Genomic DNA, 21,833 nt, shown 5'->3' with positions numbered 1-21,833 from the left:
CTTAATTTTAGTGATCATTTCAAAGAAATACATCTTTAGCACAAATATAACTGGGCTGAACAAAAGAAAGTGACAGAAAAAAAAAAGCACTTCTGAGAGCTGGAGGGTACGTGGGGTAGTTCAGTGTAGACCCAGCCAGCCCAACATTCTTGTCCAAAGGCAGTGGCCTAATTCATAGAATGTAAAGTGCAGAAGGAGACCATTTGGCCCATCTGCAGTCTGCAGCAACCACAATCCCATCCAGGCCCTATCCCCGTAACCCCACGTATTTACTCAGTTAATCCCCTGCCACTAAGAGGCAATTTAGCATGGCCAGTCCACCCAACATCTTTGGACTGTGGGAGGAAACCCATGCAGACATGGGGAAGAATGTGCAAACTCCACACAGATAGTTGCCCAAGGCTAGAATTGAACCCAGGTCCCTGGTGCCATGAAACAGCAGTGCTAACCACTGTGCCACATATTTCAGAGCTGGCATGGACTGCACATCAGGCACCAAAAAAATTAGAAGTCAGTCTCCTGGAACAAAGCAAACTCGTCAAGTCGCAAGGAGATCCGGTGGGAATAGCAACAGGACAAAAGTTGGTTAGTTTGGAGCAAAATTGATCCACTCAACACCTCAGTATCCCATGTAGAGGCAAGAGTGTATGAAGAATGTACAGTGCCCATGAAGGGGCTGCCAACCTTGCAGGATTACCCTGGAGTCTCCTGGAATTCTTTTGCGGACGTTGCAAAACCAGGAAGAAAAGTCACTGTAAAAATATTTACTCTAATTTATTTTCTTTGGACACAATTTTCTAATTAGTTATAAAAACTGTGGGGATTGGAGGGGTTATTTGACTGAGCTACTCAGGCAGAAATTCACGTGATTAAGATTCCAACCAGATTTGGTATCTCTGGTGCTGAGGGAATTCAGGAATTGTGCCAGATGCCTCGGTCATTTGAAAAAAAAGACATCTTCATCGGGTGTAAACAGCACGTTCATCAGGGAAAAAGGAAATGGCCGGCAAAAGGAACAGCCTCAAAACACCGTGAGGTGAAGGCACTTTGTTTTAATGATGATTTGCATTTGGACTCCAGAAAACAACATGTCACAGTTCAGTAGTAAGACAGCAGTAAAATAAGAGGAGCTTTTACCTTCTGTTCGAGATCCCCATTCACCAGCAAATGTGGGAGAGGTCCTGCAAAATAAAACAAAGCATTGCTCATTAGTATGCAGGTCATTGAGCCTGCCAGCCCCATCAAAACAGACCCTAAGCCTACTGACCCCGACAAATTACAAGCGGTGACTGAAATAATGTTCCAACACTAAAGTCGGAATTTGCTGTTTGCCTTCAACATTCTGTCCTGACCACACATTACAGCAATTTCTCCAGTTTCCATTAAGGGAACGGTCCTGATCCGTCTCCTGTCCTGAATTCTCATTACACAGTAGTGGTACGGGAGCTATGACCTCAGCTGGAATACAATTAAAGCCTTACCCCAGAGAAATCCCATTGTCACACCGTACTGAAAGACATGGGCTGTTACATAGCAACTGCTGAAAAGGAGCTACTGCTCAAAAAAAAAGACCACCCAATGTTTGAGAGATCTTTCTGAAGTCAGAATTTAATTATTTCAGGACTAGCAGCACATTACTGGAAATGGTGCAAGTTCCAAATCTACGTCCATGCCAAATTATCCGAGATTACTGCGGATACAGACACCAGGTTGAAAGGTTCTGGGAAAGTGCTCCCACTTATAAAGTGTAAGATCCTCAATCTCAGGCAAGAAGCATCTGCTACATTGTGAACAAGCACGGTGGGACCAGTACATCAATTGCCTGTATAAAGTATTGCCGTCTCTATCTAAGCCTGCACTGTACCTACCCTGGGGGAGAGTTTAATAGATTAAATCCAGCCCTGATGCCAATTACCTTTCTAGCATGCGTTGCATTATGAAAAGATGTTGGTCTGAAGGGAGCTGGGTTCAGTCTGTTGTTGATTAATAATGAACTTCCTCGTGTGTTGAAGGGGTAGAAGAGGTTGGCACCGAGGGAGCACCTCACTGCCAGAGGAGCAGCGCCAAGGAGCGCTGCACTGCCGGAGGGGCAGCACCGAGGGAGCACAAACACAGCTTTATCCCTTCGCTCTTGTAGCTACAGCCCGGGGAGCAATCCCCAGTTTTAGGAGAGACTAAGTGAAATTAATAAAACCACAACTCAATCACTTCATACAATTTTACCAAAGCAGATCTCTGCCTGGCTTTCACCAGGTGAAACCTTAATGTGAGCAACTGCACTTCCAAATAAAATAAGGGCAGAGGCTACAGGAGAAAGATGATATATCTAAATCAAAGGATTGTTTAGTCATGGTGAGGGCTCAGAACAAGTGGACATTAAAGCCAGCGAGATTGCACGGTGCAGATTGAACAGAACAATGCCAGTGATCGGAGGCTACTTTTGAGGAGATGGAAATACTGGAATTGTTTCCATGGCAGCAGGGATTTTATTACAGGTATTTACAACTGCAAAGACTTTCGATCCAGTAAAAAAAAATGTCCTTTGATTTGAGATGGTAACTGAGGAACCTACAGAAAAAAAAAGTCCCAGAGGGAAGGGAGGAGGTCAGAGAAATTTCTGTCTGTAGGAAGGGGTGGGGATGGTTTTATCACAAGGAGCGGCTCTGAAACCAAGTCATTTTTAGAATCAAAAAAGGGATAGATCAAGTGTTACTCAGAGGCAGTCAAATTACAGTAGTTTGAGATTGGTACAGGGCTAAAGGAGAGTTGGGGGCAGTGGGATTAGGTTTAGATTACACTAGCAAAGAGCCAACATACAGACTGAGGGTTGAATGACCTCCCTGCTGTTTAGTGTTCTAAACTCACTAGTGCCAAAGTAGTCCAAGTGAATGCACTGAATAGGAAAGCAATGTACAAGCTTCACAGTTAACAGGAAAAGGAGAGCTGTGACTGTAAGCTGACATGACTGCCCTGTGAGGGGGTATTTAAATTCGACTGACTGCAATAGGTCTTCAGACCCAAAACCACAACTGACCTCGCTGACAAAATCAATAGTCAAAATGTAAACAGAGTGCAGGAACACTGCTGCCCTTCACTCACTCTTTAGCATTAGGGATTATTGGGAGAGACAACGTTAACTGGGTGGATGCTTGGAGGGACCTGGACCTCGGATCTCTCCAGCAGCAGCCTGTTCTCAATCCAACATCTGACTCAGGGCGAGACAGATTCGGATGAAGCTCAGTTATCAGCTTCCATGTGTACGCTAGCATTAAGCAGGATGCCCTTAGAGCCATAGAATCCTCAGTGCAGGGGCTGCCATCTGGCCCATGAAGTCTGCACCGACTCTCCAAAAAGAACATTTTACCCAGACCCACCTCCAACCTATCCCCTTAACAGCATACATTTACCGTAACTGATCCATCTAACCTACACATCTTTGGACAGTAAGGGGCACTTTACCATGACCAATTCACCTAATCTGCACATCTTTACTGTGGAAGGAAACGCACACAGACAGTCACCCAAGGCTGTAATTGAACCCAGGTCCCTGGCGCTATGAGGCAGCAGTGCTAGCCACTGTGCCACCCACTTCTGTGGGAACCATGTCCCAGTTCAACTTGGACAGGAATGGAATACCTAGTGATCCTTGGACACACTGTCAGGCAAAAATGAATGACTGTAAATGACAATTGGATCTTACTCATCACATCCTGTGACCCTGAACAGGAGACTGACTGTCTTTCAGAACGCCACAGGAATCGGAACAGGTTCAAACCAGCCAGTCAGGAAGCTATGAGATATCAAATACCACATCATCCTCAATACAGACAGGTACAAGTATAACTCATGTCAAAACAGAGGAACAACCAAAGCCTGTTCACGGCCCTCCCTATAAAGCCTATGAATCAGGATAACCATATAACCTTGTTATAGAAACAGATCCAGAACAAGTCTACTCTAGATCAGCGAATACATATGTATTCAGATACATATACATCTGAATATGTTCAGAGCTGTAGAGACTCTCATGAGGGTGGAGAAGCTCCTAGTTAAATCCCTCACTCTGGGCAAACAGTGGATGAAGTAAATTCCCTTGCTAGGAACAAGAGATTACACAGATATAGCAGCCCGAATGGCCTCTTTCTGTGCTTTGTGTGGGTGCCCTGTTTTGTTCCTCAGTCTTTGATAATTGTCTTTGATGCAACTTCAATTTCCAGTTTGAAATTTTCAATTTACCAACAAGTCTTAACAGATGTTCTAACACCTTTGTATTTAAAAATATTTTTCTTTCAATTCTCTTTGCAATTAGCTCATGTTTCTCCAAGTGTTTATTAATTCCCCCTTGTATTACAGACTCTGTTTACTAACAACTTCAGCAAGACTAATTGGCCAATTAAGGCTGTCTTGTCTTTATCTCCTGGAGAAACACATTCACCTCCCTCCTACACAAGACTTTCAAATGTACACAGTCATGTTCATTGCTATTTCATTCATCCCATTTTAGACTCCCGAGGGACAAGCCATCAGATCCTACAAACCGTTTACCTTAAAATCGGACTAACACTTCAGTCAACTTCATACAATTAAATCAAATGTTGTAAGCAGAGTAAGAACACAAAAATCCATGTCAGTGCACATGAGTACCTCACTACCCCCTCTGCATCTCTGTCTTCCCATCATTCCATTCATTCCTTCCTCAGGAACAATTCTCCCATCCCGACATGCATGTATCTCCTAACAATGGATATTCGGCCTGAGTGGGACCACAATGGAAACCAGTGGGACCAGCAAGTAAGTAATTTTAATCTTATTTGAATGTAATTTAAATGTGATTCAGGCCCGAGACTGAATTCTCCAGGCTCAATAGTATCTCTTATCCTGCTAGTGCAATTTCACCTCCAACTTTTCAGGGAATCAGCAGGAGGTCCCACTGGAGCTGGGGGGTGCAGTCAGGGCCCCCTGAGCAGTGTCAGCCCATGTCCCCTGGCACTGCCCAGACTAGAGGCAGTGTCAAGGGGTGGGGCCTACTGCCACTCTGCCATTGGGATTGTTTGGAGCTGCAGGGAGGGCCAATGATTGGGGTGGTCCTGGACAATCACCACTGCCGGGGAGGAGGCCAGAGCTGGTCTGGAGATTGTGGGGCAACACCGAGGGTCCCGGGCTGGTCAGCAAACTGCGGATTTTAGTGATATTCATGATTGTGGACTCTGCACTGAACAGTGCGGGAGATTCTAGTGTCAACACCCACTGAAAGAAAAAGCAGTGTACACCAGTTTTCCTGCAAATTCAGCACAGAACCTTTTTGGGAGAATCACCCCCGTTCCCCCCACTTCCTCTTCATTGTATTGAGACTACTTGCCTTAACCACTGTGATAATGAATTCCACCTTCTAACCTGTCTCTGGACGAAGAACCTTCTTCTGAATCCCTTATAGTGATGGGATTACATTTATGGCCCCCAGTTCTCATTTCCACCACAAATGGAAACATCTTCCTCCATCCAATCAGAATGCCTACAGTGCAAGAGGTGGTCAGTTGGCCCATCAAATCTGCACCAAATCTCTGATAGGCCTGGGTAAGATGCTCTATCCCACATATTTATCCCACTACTCCCCTAACTTAGGCCTCTTTGGACACTGAGGGGCAATTTTGCATGGCTAATCCACCTAACATGCATGCCTTTGAACATACAGAAAATCCTGTCTTAATCTGAAAGACCTCTACAGGTCATCTTTCTATTTCTGGATATAAATGAAGATTACACAGCAACCTCTGTCATTCCTTCATTAGTTACACACACCACTCCCCATCCAAGACTCTACTCTCACCCTAATGCACCTTTAGGGGAGGAGGGGGGTGGTGGGAATGTGATGTGAGCATGGAAATGGCTGGAAAGGGAGAAATGGACTGAGTTTTGAGAGTACAGCTGAATATTAAAATCTAGTGTATGGAGAGATACTAAATATCAGCCAACATGCTAAAATCAACTAAAACTGCAGGCCTTAACATGCACTGCAACAGGTGCAAAAAACCACTGCAGGCTGCAGAGCGTGGCCACTTCCTCTGAACTCAACACTGCTTTTGTTTTCTGACAGCTCTCCCACATTCTACACAAACTCAAGAACATCCAAAACTGTTGACCATGTCTGGACATTTAAGTCTTGTTCCACTATCACCTGTGTTTGCTAACCTGCACTGGCTCCCAGTCAACCAATACCTTGATATTAAAATTCTCATTTGTTTTTAAATCCCCCCACACTATGGGCCCTCTCTTAACCAACATTACCAAAACAGGCAATCAGGCCATTATTACATCTGCTGCTTGTGGTTTGGCTGCTGTGTTTCCAAATCAGTGACAACACCTCATTGGCTGTGAAACACCAAGTCACGGGGATTATAAAAGGCCCCAAATTCAAGACTACATTTCTTCCTTCTCCATCCTCTGTGCCCTCTTCAGGTGTCTTGCATTTAAATCTTTTCTTTCCACTGTCACAGCAGGAGTACAACACACTGCAATCATGCAGCCAAGGAGCCAGGATGTTTTGTCTCAGGGAGAGCGTGAAATCTTCAAGTCTAGGAAACCCACCACCTGCTACTTAATCTCCATCAGCTAGCTCCTAACAACTGAGCTCTCTGCTTGTGAAAGCTGATATCACTGCTCACTCTCAATCACCAACACTGTACAAAGCCCACTCTCTTCTAATACTTTAGCTATGTTGGCATCACAGGCTGTCCTTATTTCATCAACATTTCTATGGACAGCTCTAATTAAACCAGGCTGAGTTGGTATTCCTGAGAATGGAAACGCAAATAATCCAAAAATGGTTCTTGAAGATTGAGTGATGGAGCTGAGACAATTTCCTTAGATATCTTGTTCCATTATGGCACTGTCCTTGTTGACAGTCTCGGAAGCAAATGGTCTTTGGTTGATTATGTGGATGGTGACCTCGTTTTGTCATTGCCAGAGGGCACCAGGTACTTGTTTCTGTCAATATCCACCAATCCATTCCATATTTTATAAAATATGGGCAGTCTATTTTTATCCCTCCTTTGCTGTAGTGATTTCCATTCCAAATTTTTGATCCAGTGAGTGACACTGATATTTCCCATTCTGATTCATGCATGTTATTGGATTGCTTCAAATTTTGTTTGCATCTCGCCACACAACTTGCATACTCAACCCGTGTCCTCTCAGGGCTACTCAAAGGCAACATTGCCATCTATCATGGGCCCATGTCATCCTTGTTCAAATCCTTTTCATTTGGTTTCTGTGCTGCCCAAGAACAGAATACATTACTGAGCATTATCGCCATTCATGTTCTCCGCAACTCTTCCACCCTAAAACCACAACACCATGCTACAATCCTCATCTAGCTACCACCCCCCACCACAACTATCCACCCTGAACCAGTCAATGCCTTGGCTACCTGATGCTCCTCCCTAAACCACTTACTCAACATACACACTGCCTCTTTTGAGTGGCTCTTTAGCTGTCATTTAGGCAACGTCCCCAAACATTTTTCCAAACTCTGGCTCAATGTCTAAGTGCCCTCTCTGTGGGAAATAACATTAAGAGACACTACCATTGAGTGCACTGTGCAACCCCATTGAGAATAAAACTGGTCCATTTAATTTAAAAATCTGAACATCTTCAGCTCACTCTTGAATAAACAGTAAGAAATGTTTGAAAAGTGAATGTGATGGGAATTGGAATTGAGAATGAGTGAGTCATATAGGGGTGGAGGAGTGACTGTTGACAGAGCTGCTCCTTCACATACTCAATTCCCGAACTGAGCCACTCAAGAACTAACTTGTCTAAAAACTTTGAATAAAAATTTTAAAAGTGGAAGGGACTGCTCAACTTGACAACAGGAGAAACCAAAAAATTCCCCCAACCCCTCTCCCAAATGTTGAAGATGTGTTCAGTGCACAGCAGTGAGCAGCCAGGATCAGTGTTCTACATCCTCTGTATAGACTGCACATGGCATTGCCCAGAGCTCAAAAACTTTAGTTTCCTTGTTTAATACTTTCTAAACAAGCTTGCTTTTCTTTACCAACCTCCAATGTGTTATACAGTTGCAAATTTACTGAGTTTTGTGATGCAAGATCACCTCTGTCTTAAGCAAGTGAAATATTGCCATTTCATTAGGGAACTGGAAAAGGGACAATATAGGTCAGAACATCCCAACTGTGCTGGAGATCTCGTGATGCGGGAGCGAGTGATCCTGAGCTTATGGTTTAAATGGTTTTTTCTGTGACTTCTGTTTAGAAGAGTAAGAGTAAGAGGGGAATCTCAAACTTAAAATTCTAACAGGATAGATTCAGAAAGGATGTTCCTAATGGTGGGGCCATCCAGAACTAGGGAGTCATAGTTTGACGATAAGGGGTAAACCTTTTAAAAAAAAAAGTGGGGAGTAATTTCTTCACCCAGAGGGTGGTGTATGTATGGAATTCAGTACCACAGAATGTAGTTGAGGACAAAACATTGTCTAATTTCAAGAAGAAATTAGATGTAGCTCATGGGGCTAAAAGGATCAAGGGATATGGAGGAGGGGAATTAGGATATTGAATTTGAAAATAAATAGTGGAGCAGGCCCTTCTTTCTATGTTTACCTGTAAGGTGGGCAACTGATGGCAAAACTTTGCATTTCTTGAAAAATTCATCTGTTTCTGGATCAACAACCAATAGCGAGGTCTCCACACCACCCGTCTTAATGATTGTCACCACATCAGAGTGCTGCTTCCCTTCAACATTTTCACCGTTAACCTGTAACGCACAGTCTGTTGTTAAGACACACGCACACAGTGGTATAGACAAAAAAAAAACCAAGAGATAATAGACCATAGGGACAAATGAAGAGACAAGGGATAACTATAACAGTACAACACTGGTGGGGAAAAGTCAGTTAGCGTGTAACAAGTGATTTTCTTTGACATCAAGGCAGCCTTTGACTGATTATGGGATAAAGCTTTAGCAAAACAGAAGTAAATAGGAATTAGGGAGAAAGCTCTTCACTGATTGGAGTCACACAAGTACAAAGGAAAATGATTGCAGTTGTTAGAAATCAATTTTGTCATGGGACATCACTGAAGGAGCACCTCAGTAGTGTCCTAGGCCCAACCAACTTCAGTTGTTTTATCAATGACCTTGTCAGTTATAAGGCCAGGAGTGGGGATGTCCACCAATGACTGCACAATGTTCAGCACCATTTGTTACTTCCCAGATACCAAAGCCATCTATGTCCAAATGAAGCAAGACCTGGGCATCAAGGTTTGACAAGTGATAAGTAACATTCATGCCACACAAATGCCAGGCAATAACTAACTCTCCAACATGACAGAATCTAACCATAGTTCCTTGGCATTGAATGGCATTATCACCATTGAATCCCCCATTAATAATGGCCTGGGGTGTTACCAATAGCCAGAAAACAGAACTGCAGGTCAAAGGCAAGGAATCCTACAGTGAGTTACACCACCTGACTCTGAAAACCTGTCCACCATCAACAAGGCATAACTCAGGAGTGTGTTGGAATACACTCCACTTGCCTGGATGAGGGCAGCTCCAACAACACTTAACAGGCTTCACACACTGGGTTCCCAGTACTGGTGGGGTCTGGTCTGTCAATATATAAACACTAGGGTACAGTACTGGTCTGTCACTATATAACAGATACAGTACTGGTGTGGTCAGGTCTGTCACTGGTAATAGGATCAATTTGAACTTTAAAAGCATCAGCCCAGGCTGATGTTGACATACATTAATGCCCTAGAGGCTTCATCATTGCTTAGCACTCCCATGTGGCTGCTGATTGTTAGTACCTCAATCTGGGTGTTGCTGTATTGCAGAGAGTATCAGGGATGGAGTTTTTTTTTGGGGTTTCGCTTTATGTTGCCCTATAAAATTCAGGTGATGCAACCATGAGGAAAATGTGTGTCCCAGGACACAAATACCATCTGGCATTCTCGCCCACAATATTAGTTCCAGCTATTGTCCCCTCACTATTCACCAGAAAGCACTGCCTATTTTAGCAGCATTACACACTGCCAGTCACAAAGGTAAACGTAATTTCTGAGAGCTCCATGAAACTGAAATAAAAACAAACAAACAGCTGCAAATACTCAAAAAGGACAAATCACATCTTTGGGAATGAGTGCGATAGATATTCCCAGATTGTACTAGTTATTGGACAGGAGATTGGAGTTTGTGTTTAAGTGGGGAACAGGAATCAGTTGAAAAGGTAGAAGTGACATATTGGTGTGACAAGAAACCAAAAACATACAAGGGGTCAGAGGTCAAAATTAGTGTCTTTCCTCTTGCAGATGTGACTGTTTAATCTGCCAGGTCACCAACCAATCAGAAGCAGTAGCAGAATTATTCCCACAGAATACATCCCTTTGAAAAGCAGCACGAGATGCAGCTCTGTAAATATTCACTGTCCGAAAAGAATTCCTCACATTCCATCCACATTTTGTGAAACGTTACATTTTAAAGGGAGACACTAACATTGTGAAAGGACACCGCACAGTTTGGCACCAGAGGGTCATGGGGGTTTGAAACAACAGTCCAGTCCAGAGGTACTGCTTCTACCTTTTCCAACCCAGTGCAGAATTATCTAACATGTCTGATGGGGCACTTAAAAAAGCCCCAATAGCCTTCCAGGGAGAGACCAGGCCAGAACCAACCCCTCAACCCATTGGTCACCAGGGCACAGGCTCAATATGTTTCCTCAGCCAAAAGGACAAACAGACAGTTATATCTCTACAACGTGTGGAATTTGGATGTAAAGATAGATCAGATTTATCCACATAATAACCCATGTTTGCTATAAATTGTTTTGAAAAATCCCCAATCCTGATAAGGTTTGATTAAGAAAAAAGCCAAGTTTCCCAAAATATCTCAGTGGACGTGAAATTCTTCCAAACTGAAAATTCCCCAATAATAAAGCTCAAAGGGTGGATTTTTATCTTTATTTGCACCATGCCAATAGCCACATTGTGTAGCAAGTGCTGAATCACATGTCAATAGATATTGTTCATGTTTCATAGATTGAATAAAAGCTGGTCAAACATAAACAATGAAATAAATAATTTTCCATCTTTCATCTGCCTATTTGAATAAAGTGACAAAAGTTCCCTTAAAATATTTAAAGGAGAAAAAGATAGGATCAGTGAGCTCAATGTGGGTGTTGTAGAGATTCATTATGAGGCACAGAGTAACTTTCCTTCAGTCATTTATGAAATGTTGCTGATACTGGTTAGGCCAGCATTTATTGCCCATGTGAAGGTGGTGGTGAGCTGCCTTCTTGAATTGAAGTCCACGGGGTGTAGGTAGATCCAAAGTGCTGTTAGGAAGGAAATTCCAGGATTAGACCAGCAGTGAAGGAACCGTGATATATTTCCAAGTCAAGCTGATGAGTGACTTGGAAGGGAACTTGCAGACAGAGGTCTTTCCCATGCATCTGCTGCCCTTGTTCTTTTAGATGGTAACATGGGTTTGGATTCCAAACTTTCAAAAAGGTACTGGATAAAGTACTTTGAATTACTGCATAGTACACACTGCTGCCAGTTTGGCATGGAAGTGAACATGATGCCAATCAAATGCACTGCTTTGTCCAGGAAGACGACAAGCTTCTTGAGTGCTATTGGAACCACAGCCATCCTGGCAAAGGGGAGAGTATTCCATCGTACTCCTGACTTAAAACGTAACTGAGGAGGAGTAGACCATCTGGCCCCTTCAACCTGCTCCTCCATTCAGTATCATGGCTGATCTTTGTGGGCTAAGCTCCATTTACTTTTCTGCTCACCATAATGCTTAAATTTCTTTACTGTTCAAAAATCTCTTTGCCTTAAAAATATTCAGAGGTAGTCTTAACTGCTTCACTAGGCAGGGAATTCCACAGAATTGGGTGAAATTCTTCTTTACCTCGATCCTAAATCTGCTCCCCCTTATTTTGAGGCTATGCCCCCACCAGTGGAAACAACCTCCCTGCTCCTATTTTTCTATTCCATTCATAATTTTGTATGTTCCCCCCTCATTCTAAATTCCAATGAGTATAGTCCCAGTCTACTCAATCTCACTTCAAAAGTCAACACACTCTCTCAACTCCAGAATCAACCTGGTGAATCTCCTCTGCACCCCTTCCAGTGCTAGTACATCCTTTCTCAAGTCAGGAGACCAAAGCTATACACAGTACTCCAGGTGTAGCCTCACCAGAATCTTACAGCTGTAACATAACCCTCCTATTTTTAAACTCCATTCCTCTAGCAACGAAGGACAAAATTCCATTTACCTTCTTAATTATCTGCAAACCAACTTTTTGCCATTCATGCACAAGGACACTGAGGTCCCTCTACACAGCAACATGCTGCAAATTTTTCCATTTAAATATAGTCTATTTTGCTGTTATTCCTACCAAAATGGATGATCTTACATTTACCAGCATTGTCCTTCATCTGCCAGACCCTCACCCACTCACTTAGATTATCTATATCCCTTTGAAGATTTTCTGCATACTTTGCCATTCATCTTAGTGATGTCTGCAGAGGACAAATTTGTAGTGCAAATTTTGATGCACCACAATTGGTCTCCAACTCCAAATCATCTATGTAAATTGTAAACAACTGCAGTCCCAACACTGACCCTTGAGGCACACCACTTGTCACCTGATCACCAACCAGAAAACACTAATTTACCCCCACTCTTTGCTCTGTTAGTTAACCAATCTTCTATTGATGCTACATTACTTGTAACATCATGTACCTTTATCTTATGCAGCAGCCTTTTGTACGGCACCTTGTCAAATGCCTCTGGAAATCTAGATACACCACATCTACCATGTTTGTAATGTCTCAAAAGAATTCCAGTAAATTTGTTAAACATGACCTGCCTTTCATGAACCCATACTGCATCTTCTCAATCTTATCTAAATGTCTCACTATTTCTTCCTTGATACATTCAAGCATTTTCCCCACTGCAGAAGTTATGCTAACTGGCCTATAGTTACCTACTCTTTTTAAAAAGCAGTCACATTTGCTGTTTTCCAATCTGCCAGAACAACCCCAGAGTCCAACAAATTTTGACAAATTACCATGAGTGCATTTGCTATTTCCCCCACCATCTCTTTCTGGTGCCCTGGGATGCATTTCATCAGGGTCAGGAGACTTGTACTTTGTAGAGGCTTTGGGGAGTCAGGAGTTACTCACCACAGGATTCCTCGCCTGCTCTTGTAGCCACAGTAATTATGTGGCTAATCCATAACAGTTTCTGGTCAATGGCAACCCTCAGGATGTTGACAGTGGGGCATTGATGATAATACCACAGAATGTCAAAGCTCAATGGTTAAGATTCTATATTCTTGGATGTGGTTGCCTGACACTTGTGGCACAAATGTTACTTGCCACTTGTCAGTCCAAGCCTAGATATTGTCCTAATCTTGCTGCATTTGGACACAGACTGTTACAGTATCTCAGGAATCATAAATAGCACTGAACATCATACAATCAGCAGCAAACATCCCCACTGCTAGTCTTATGATAAGAGGAAAGTTATTTATGAAGCAGTTGATGATGGTTGGGCCTAGGACATTGCCCTGAGGACTCCAGCAGTGATGTCCTGGAACTGAGATAATTGACCTCCAACCACCACAACCATCTTGCTTTGTGCCAGGTACAACTCCAGAGTTTTCCCCTAATTCCCAAGCTCAGTCAAGGGCAGTCACTCTCACCACACCTCTGGAGTTCAGTTCTTTTGTCCATGCTTGAACCATGGCTGTAATGAGGGCAGGAGCAGAGTGGCCCTGGCAGAACCCAAACTGAGCATTAGTGATTAGGTTATTCTTGAGTAAGTGGTGCTTGATAGGATTATTGATAACCCTTCCATCACTTTACTGACAGGGCAATAATTGGCCAGGTTGGATTTGTCCTGTTTCTTGTGTATAGGACATACTTGGACAATTTTCCATTTTGCCAGGTAGATGCCAGTGTTGTAGCTGTACTGGAACACCTCAGCTAGGAGTACAGCAAGTTCTGGAGAACAGGTCTTCAGTACTATTGGTGGAATATTGTCAGGGTCCATAGCCTTTGCAGTATTCAGTCCCTTCAGCCTTTTCTTGATTATCTGGTGGCGTGAATCAAATTGGCTGAAGACTGGCATCTGTGACATTGGGGCACTCAGCACTTCTGGCTGAAGATTGTTGTGGTTGTGAATGCTCCAGCCTTCTCTTTTGCACTGATGTGCTGGACTCCATCATTGAGTTTGGGGATATTTGTGAAGCCTCCTCCTCCAGTGACTTGTTTAATTGTAAACCACCATTCACATGGCTGGCTGTGGCAGGACTGCAGAGCTTAGGTCTGATCTTTTGGTTGTGGGATCACTTAGCTCTGTCTATGTTTATGCTGTTTGGGATGCAGATAGTGTGAGCTGTAGCTTCACCAGGTTGACACCTCATTTTTAGGTGTGGCTGGTGTTACACCTGACATGCCCTCCTGCACTGAACCTGGGCTGATCCCCTTGATTGCTAGTAATGATAGATTTGGAGGATATGCCAGGCCATGAGGATACAGATTGTGGTTGACTATAAAATTGTACTGCTACCATGAGGTTCTGTGCACCATTAGATGACCAATTTTGAGTTGCTAGATTTGTTCTGAGTGTCTCTTCAATTTAGCAGTGGTAGTGCCACACAATGGTGTATTCGCATTTGAAGAAGGGACTTTGTCTCAAGGACTAAGGTGTAGTCACTTCTCCCAATACTGTCATGAATGGATGCATCCGTGGCAAGCATTTTAGTGATAATAAGGTCACGTGTTTTTCCCTGTACCATCTGCCACAGACCCAGCTTTGTCCTTTAGAACTGGTCTTGCTTAGTCTGTGGTGTTGCTATTGAGTTGGACATTGAAGTCCCTACCCAGAGTACATTTTGTGACCTTGCCACCTTCCTCCGAGTGGTGTTCAACATGGAGCAGGAGAAGCAATGTAGAAATCAGGAGGTTTCCAACCCCAGAATGTTCTTTTTAGAATCCATTTTCGAAAGGCATTTTGTAAGCTTTCACACAAAAGATTGAGTAAAATGGAATCAAAGGTGAAGCTGAAAGAAATCTCTTGGCATAGGATGGGAAATTTGAGAGTTGGATTAAAAGGAACATTGTTGGATTATCAATGAGAGATTGATGATCACCTGGTTCTTTTCCAGTTCCAATTTATAAAGAAAGAGTGACCATTTCTAATATTCCTGATCATTGACTTGTATGGCACAGCAAACCCTGCACTGGGCAGTGGCTGAACTGACAACAGGCCATGATAGGAGGTCAGTACTGTAGTCTAGCCACAGGAATACAGCGATCAGGGCTGAGGGTGGAATACTGGCTGAGACATAAGGAGCAGTCTTTGATTAACGGAGAAGGAGACCAAGCCCACTGAGAAAGTGGAATACATGGTCAGAAAACTGGATACCCTTTTGACACTCCCATTATTTGATAATTGACAGTTGGGAAAGGAGGAAGAGAGGGGATATTGCATTGTGTTTGTGTGAGGGTGGGTGGCAAATTTGAGACATTTCCCTTAGTCCAACATTTGTTTGTCAGTGCTGCTGACAAAGATACGAGGTGTAGCAGACTCCCAACCAATGGGATACAGGTTGGGTAAAGGGACACTAGTCAAAGGTTCTCTGTTTTCTGCTTCAAAAGGAGCTGCAGAGTGAAGAGCAGATTTCAGCTGTACTGACTGCAGAACATCACTGGACTGTGAGTTCAGGAAAAAAAAAGAGCCCTATGTACAATCACACTAACCACTCCACCTCAATCCAATATATCAGTCAACATACTGCTGTCTGTAGAGGTGCCCTGACCTGGTCTGGCAGTTATCAGGTAAAATTCAGCCCAAGTTTGAAGGAGAAGGCTGTGGAGAGACTGGAACTAATTGGTGAGCTCATTTCAGAAAGTCCAACTGCGCTGGAAGGGTTCTACTCCTGATCATGATTTACTAACCCCTACTGGAAAAAGATCAGGACTGATTCAAGATCTGGTGTAAGGCTTCCTATTGACTGCCCCCACCAAGCATTCCACCCCAGGACATACAGACGGACAGAGAGACAGAGTGACACACACTATGGACGGGAAGAAAGAGAGTAAGGATGACCGAGTGAGACAAAGTGAAAGAGACCACACTGTAAAATCAGATTACTGGGAGATGTGTCATCAATGTGCCTTTGAAATTATTGGAGTTGAATGATCCAGGACTCAAGATTCAAACTAGCTGAGCTTTCAAATTTTGAGCAGAGGTACCTCAATGATGCGGTCCTGAGGTAACAGTCCAGAACGTTCTGCAGGAGAATCTGGGTCCACGGCTCGGATATACTGACCAATCTTAGACTTCTCACTGTGCAGGTTGAAGCCGTAACCATTGGAGCCTTTCTTCATGTGACAGAGACGAGGGCGCAGCTCCTTGGGGGCATCAGAACCTTCCTGAAATCACAAGAACAAAATTTCATTACAGTCTGTGTACCAGAAACGGAGGGCAAACCAGCAACAAAACTGAAAAATCCTGGTTTCTCCATGCCAATACTATAGTTAAAGTCTTGAGGAAAAGGAAATTTGGCATGTTCATTATGACTCCCAACAACTTTTACAGATACAACCAGAAAGAATGCTTTCTATGGTGCATCAGAGCTTGGTATGGCTCCTACTCTGTCCAAGACTGCAAGCAGCTACATGGGGTCATGAACAAACCCAGGCAAAAACAACCAGTTTCCCATCCATTGACTTGTGACGGCTGCCTCGGAAAAGCAGCCATCACAATCAAGAATCCCACACACCCTGGACGTACTCTTCCACGTTTTTCCCATTGGGAAAAAGATACAAATCTTGCGGCCACGTACCAACTGATTCAAGATCAGCTTCTTCTTGATGCCATCAGACTTTTGAATGGACTTACTAGCACTAAGTTGACTTTTCTCTACACCCTAGCTATGACTGTAGCACCCTGTCCTCCATTAACAGAAGCTTCTGTATAGCACACAAGAAACAATACTTTGCACTGTATACTAATACATGTGACAATAAATCAAATAGACTTTCAAATGTTTCCTTCCAAGTACTTATCCAATCCCCTTTGAAAGTTTTTATTAAATCCACTCCCACTGCCCTTTTGGGTAGGCACGTTCCCAATCACTGTTAGCAGAGTGGCAAGTTACACCAGATTCAGCGCCTCAAAAAGGGAAGAGGGTCAACCTGAGCTTCCAACTGAGCCACCAACTGACCACCACCCTCCACCTCACTTTCCCAGCAAACCCATCACCCACATACCCCATTGGGAAGAGTGGGTTCTTAGCCTACACAAAAAACTGGCCATGGCAAATGATCAGCTGAGTGGCTGAACTCTTATCAAAGCTAAGCAGCAAATGCAGAAAAGCGGTGACAAGCCAGCAGCATTCTGTTTGTTTGACCATCATTAACATTCAAACCATATCACTCATTCCTCCTAACTCCACCTCACTCAGTGAACTTTTTAAAAAAGATGTTTTATAGCTTTAACAAAATTCCCTGGAGGAAAATAATATACCCTCTGCTCCCAGTTGACACGCGTGCAGGAAGCAATTTTAGATGATTAGGCTCCTTAATTTCAGAGGGAGAGGCTGCGGCTGCCAAAGGATCAGATTGGCTCCATCGAGAGAAGAGCGCTTGGCCACATGGGAACTCCGCAAAAGCTACTTGTGTCCTTCTCCAGAATCCAGTCCTAATGATTTCACACAATCAGGGGATTTAATCTACTTAGTGGAAACACATTACTGCATGTGCCAGGACTACAATAAAACAGGGAAGAGTTCTGGTTTTGATGTACCCATAAGAGAACGTTTTTCCTATACTCCAAGAGTTCAACTTGGGCTCAGTGACTATCCAATAACTATGTGACAACCTTTCACCTGGAAGAAGTACAGTAAGTGTGTAATTTATTTGAAATGACTGAAATCTGTAGGTGAAGAATTTTTAAAAAAGACTCGAGTTTTATTAATTGCAATTTTCATGGATAAGAAATACTGGTCCATGTGACCTGGTGACCCTTGACCTAGAAGCAATAACAAAGTTAAGAATGAAGTTGTGTTTATCTGAAACAAAGGCATGTAAGCAGAGGAGCAGATGGAGGAAGGTGGTCAATACACACAGATAGGGACACAAGGAAGAACAAGAGTTCTTCTGAGGACAAGCAAATCACTTCTTTCCCTCTTTGGCAGGAAAGACAGAAGCTCTTGTAGGCACTGTGAGAGCTGGTTAAAAAGATCTAAAATCTGGAAAGCAATGAGAGTGAGTACGTCAGAGATGAAGATCAAGGTGTTTTCCCCATTAGCAGCTAAACTGGACCAGGATGTTATTGGTTGGTCAGTTGAAAAGCACCAGGACTGTTATGACTTGAGGGACTAGAACTGGAACAGACAAACAGGGCAAAAGGTCCTGTGAGTCTATTACCTTCATGTTTACAATCATATCTGTGAAACAAAGCTGATGGCAAATAGGATTTCCTGACCTACTGTGCGTGAAGAAAGAACTCTGTATAATGGAACTGTAGTGCCACATGCCAATGGGGAGTGATGTGGGTGTTTGTGGCTGTGTATGACATAGCTTTGTTATCATCAACCATTTAAAGTGAAATTTGGAGCATCATTTGCCTGTCAATTCATGTTGTGCGTGTTGGTTCTGATTCATGTTAAACTTTAAAAACTACAATATGTAAAATTTTGTTGGTACTTTCTTCATTTGGAGGTCCCTGATTTCCCCCACAGGGATCATAACTGATAGCATAGCTCATTAAAGCTGCTGATTGGTCTAGTCACCATGGACATTCACCAGCACAAAATCCTCCAAATGTACACAAACCCCATAACCCAATGGCACAGCAGCACAGAGGGTAGCACTGCTGCCTCAGTGCCAGGGACCTGTACTCATTAGAGTTTAGAAGAATGAGGGGAGATCTCATTGAGATGTATAAGATGATGAATGGGATGGATAGGATAGAGGTGGAGAGACTCTTCCCACTCAAAAAAGACAGTAGGACTAGGGGGCACAGCCTCAAGATAAAGGGGGGGCGGTTTAGAACAGAGTTGAGGAGGAACTTCTTCACTCAAAGGGTGGTGAATCTCTGGAATTCTCTGCCCGTTGAAGTGGTGGAGGCTGCCTCGCTAAATATTTTTAAGACGCGGGTTGATGGGTTTTTGATAAGAGAGGGGATTAAGGGTTATAGGGAGAGGGCAGGAAGGTGGAACTGAGCTGCGACAGATCAGCCATGATCTTATTGAATGGCGGGGCAGGCTCGAAGGGCTAGATGGCCTACTCCTGCTCCTATTTCTTATGTTCTTATGTGACAGTGCAAACTCTGCACACATTCTCCCTGTGTCTGCATGGGTTTCCTCCAGTTTCCTCCCAGTCAGAAAGGTGTGCTGGTTAGGTGCAATGCCCATGCTAAATTCTCAAGTGCGCCCAGAGAGGTGCCAAAGTGTGGTGACTAGCAGATTTTCACAGTAACTTCACTGCAATGTAAACCTACTTGTGACACTAATAAATAAACTTTAAACTATGATTGGTATCAGGTCAAATTTGAAATGATGATTCCAGCCTTGCTGGTTTGAGACATCAAAATACGAGAATACAGAAGATGAGCAATCGTACCAATAACTTGAAGTGACTGAATTCGATGCAAGGCTCCTAACATAATTGGAACTAGCAGGAATTGTACAAGGTAATGCTGAGCCCCAAAAAAGCAAGAGAGGTAGTTCTCCTTGGAGCAGACATGAGGCGGTGCGTATGTGCTGTTCCCATTTTCAGTGCTGTTGACACAGACCGAATTGTTAAATCAAAGATCCAAAAATTCTCTGCATGTTAAACATGGGGCCAGTTCAAGGGTACCTCAGCAAGCAAGTGTTGGTGATATTTCTGCAGACCACAGAGATATGCCCAGCAACAAATATCAAGTACAGGCACTAGAGTTAGGACATAATCCAGGTTGTAGGCCTTTTTTGGCCAACGAACTTTAAGCTAAAGCACACACCTGGCTTTTTACAAAAGGGAGAATCTTGGCTTTAGTTTAGTCAGGATTAGGACAAAACATTCCAAAGGGCAGTCAGGCTTAGCAGCTCTGGAGGTACAATGGTCACAGTGACATTCTGGCACAAACTACACACTTCAAAAACATGTGCTTCTGCTGGTCCCAATTAACAACCAGTCTGCTAAAAGGGGCTAAGTCTGAAGCAGAATCTCAGATTATTTACTTGAGGAAAAAGCCCTGCTCAGCCACACCAGGGAAACTGACCCAGTTCACAACATCAGAATCTTATAGCATAAAAGGCAGCCAGTCCACCTGTTTGTACTAACTCTTTCAAAGAGTTGGCCAGTAAATCTCACTGTCCTGCTCTCTGACGCCTGTAGATTTTGCTTTTTCAAGTATAGCTCCAGTTCCCTTGTAAAAGTTGCACTGAATCTGCTTTCACCAATCTTCCAGCCAGTACATTCCAGATCATAACTCAAAATAATGGCAATTAACCTTACACAGCAATGGCTTGGGGTGTGTCCCAATCCAGCCACGTTATCACAGATAGTGGTCTAGTGATGAAACATCCACAACTATTTACAACCTGATACAAACATGGAATCAAATTTATGGTGTCAATAGCATGGAATGTGACTGTTGAGCCAGAGTTAAAGGTTTTATCAAGAGCTTAGCCCAGGAATCAGCAAACTGTGGCTCCAGAACCACAATTAATTCATTGATAACTCGTGTAGCTTCCAATCTTGCTCAATTATCTCCATTTTCTCTTCATTGGCAGTTTTTGAAAATACAAAATGTTCTAAAATGTTTCTAATTTTAAAAAGGCAGCAAGATTTAATTTAAAAAAGATAGCAAGAGCCCACAAACAAAACAATAATGACCAGACCATTTGTTTCAGTGATGGGGGGGGTGGCCAGGGAGGAGGAATAAAGATTAGCCCAGGACAATGCCCCTGCCCTTCTTCCAAAAGTTTCCTTGGCAATGAATATTATTACAGATAAAACTAGAACTTGTAAAAAGTTCAAGCACAAGGAGATACAAAATTCTCTCAATACCTTGCTTGAATCAAAAGTCACTAGTTATGTTGCCAAACAAAACACCACATGCTATCACATTAATGGCTCACATATTTCCCACTTGCTGATTGCAGATGCTAATTGTAATTAAATGGCTCATTTTATTTTTTTCCAAAAAACTTTAAATGAACATTGATACTTTCCCACAGGTACAATTAACACCTTTGTAAAAAATCTTGAAAAATGTTGATATTAATCAGTGAAAAATGGGGATTAGATTACTAGATAGATTGGAGAACTTGGGGCCATTCTCCTTGGAGGTGGTCAAGAATAAGTTTGACTTAAGTATTAAAATGATGTGGGCTCTGGACAGACTAGATGGGGAGAAACTGTTCCCACTGGTAGATGGATTGAGAATAAGACAGATTTAAGGACAAAGAAGCAACGGAAACAGGAGGAAAAGCTTCTTTATGGTCAGAAGTGTTTAGGATCCAGAATGTTCTTCCTCAGCCTGTGAATCTGTCTCCACCAATCAAGGTTCTCAAGGAGAAATGGATCATTGTCTGAAGTGAACAAATTTTCAGGGCTATAAAGAAAGGGTAGAGTGGCACTGTTACAGAGAACTGAAACAGAAAAATGGGCTGAATGGCCTCTTTTATATGAGCACCTGTACAAAGGTGTTGCATACTAAATCAAAAATGGTGTCTCCATCTAAGTTTTGTGATTATTGGTATTTGAGTAACAGCACTGTGGCTGTAATTATGTTTTTGACTAAATTTTTAA

The 21,833-nt window shown here is 43.0% G+C and overlaps 1 protein-coding gene across 1 annotated transcript in view; it reads right to left on the bottom strand.

Annotated features, from left to right (window-relative positions):
* Positions 1–21,833, bottom strand: part of LOC145356346 (Na(+)/H(+) exchange regulatory cofactor NHE-RF1-like) — a 92,399-nt gene that overhangs the window by 11,153 nt on the left and 59,413 nt on the right. The window contains exons 2-4 of the mRNA XM_080208983.1: positions 16,284–16,463; positions 8,613–8,766; positions 1,138–1,181 (exon numbers count right to left, since the gene is read on the bottom strand). Coding sequence (XP_080065109.1) covers positions 1,138–1,181; positions 8,613–8,766; positions 16,284–16,463 — 378 coding nt within the window. The remainder of the gene's footprint in view (positions 1–1,137; positions 1,182–8,612; positions 8,767–16,283; positions 16,464–21,833) is intronic.

This window comes from Carcharhinus amblyrhynchos, chromosome 21 (genome assembly GCF_965287045.1).
Source record: "Carcharhinus amblyrhynchos chromosome 21, sCarAmb.v2.hapA, whole genome shotgun sequence".
NCBI lineage: Eukaryota > Metazoa > Chordata > Chondrichthyes > Carcharhiniformes > Carcharhinidae > Carcharhinus > Carcharhinus amblyrhynchos.
The sequence above is the reverse complement of the archived record's forward strand: the minus strand, read 5'-3'. Positions and strand labels throughout refer to the sequence as shown.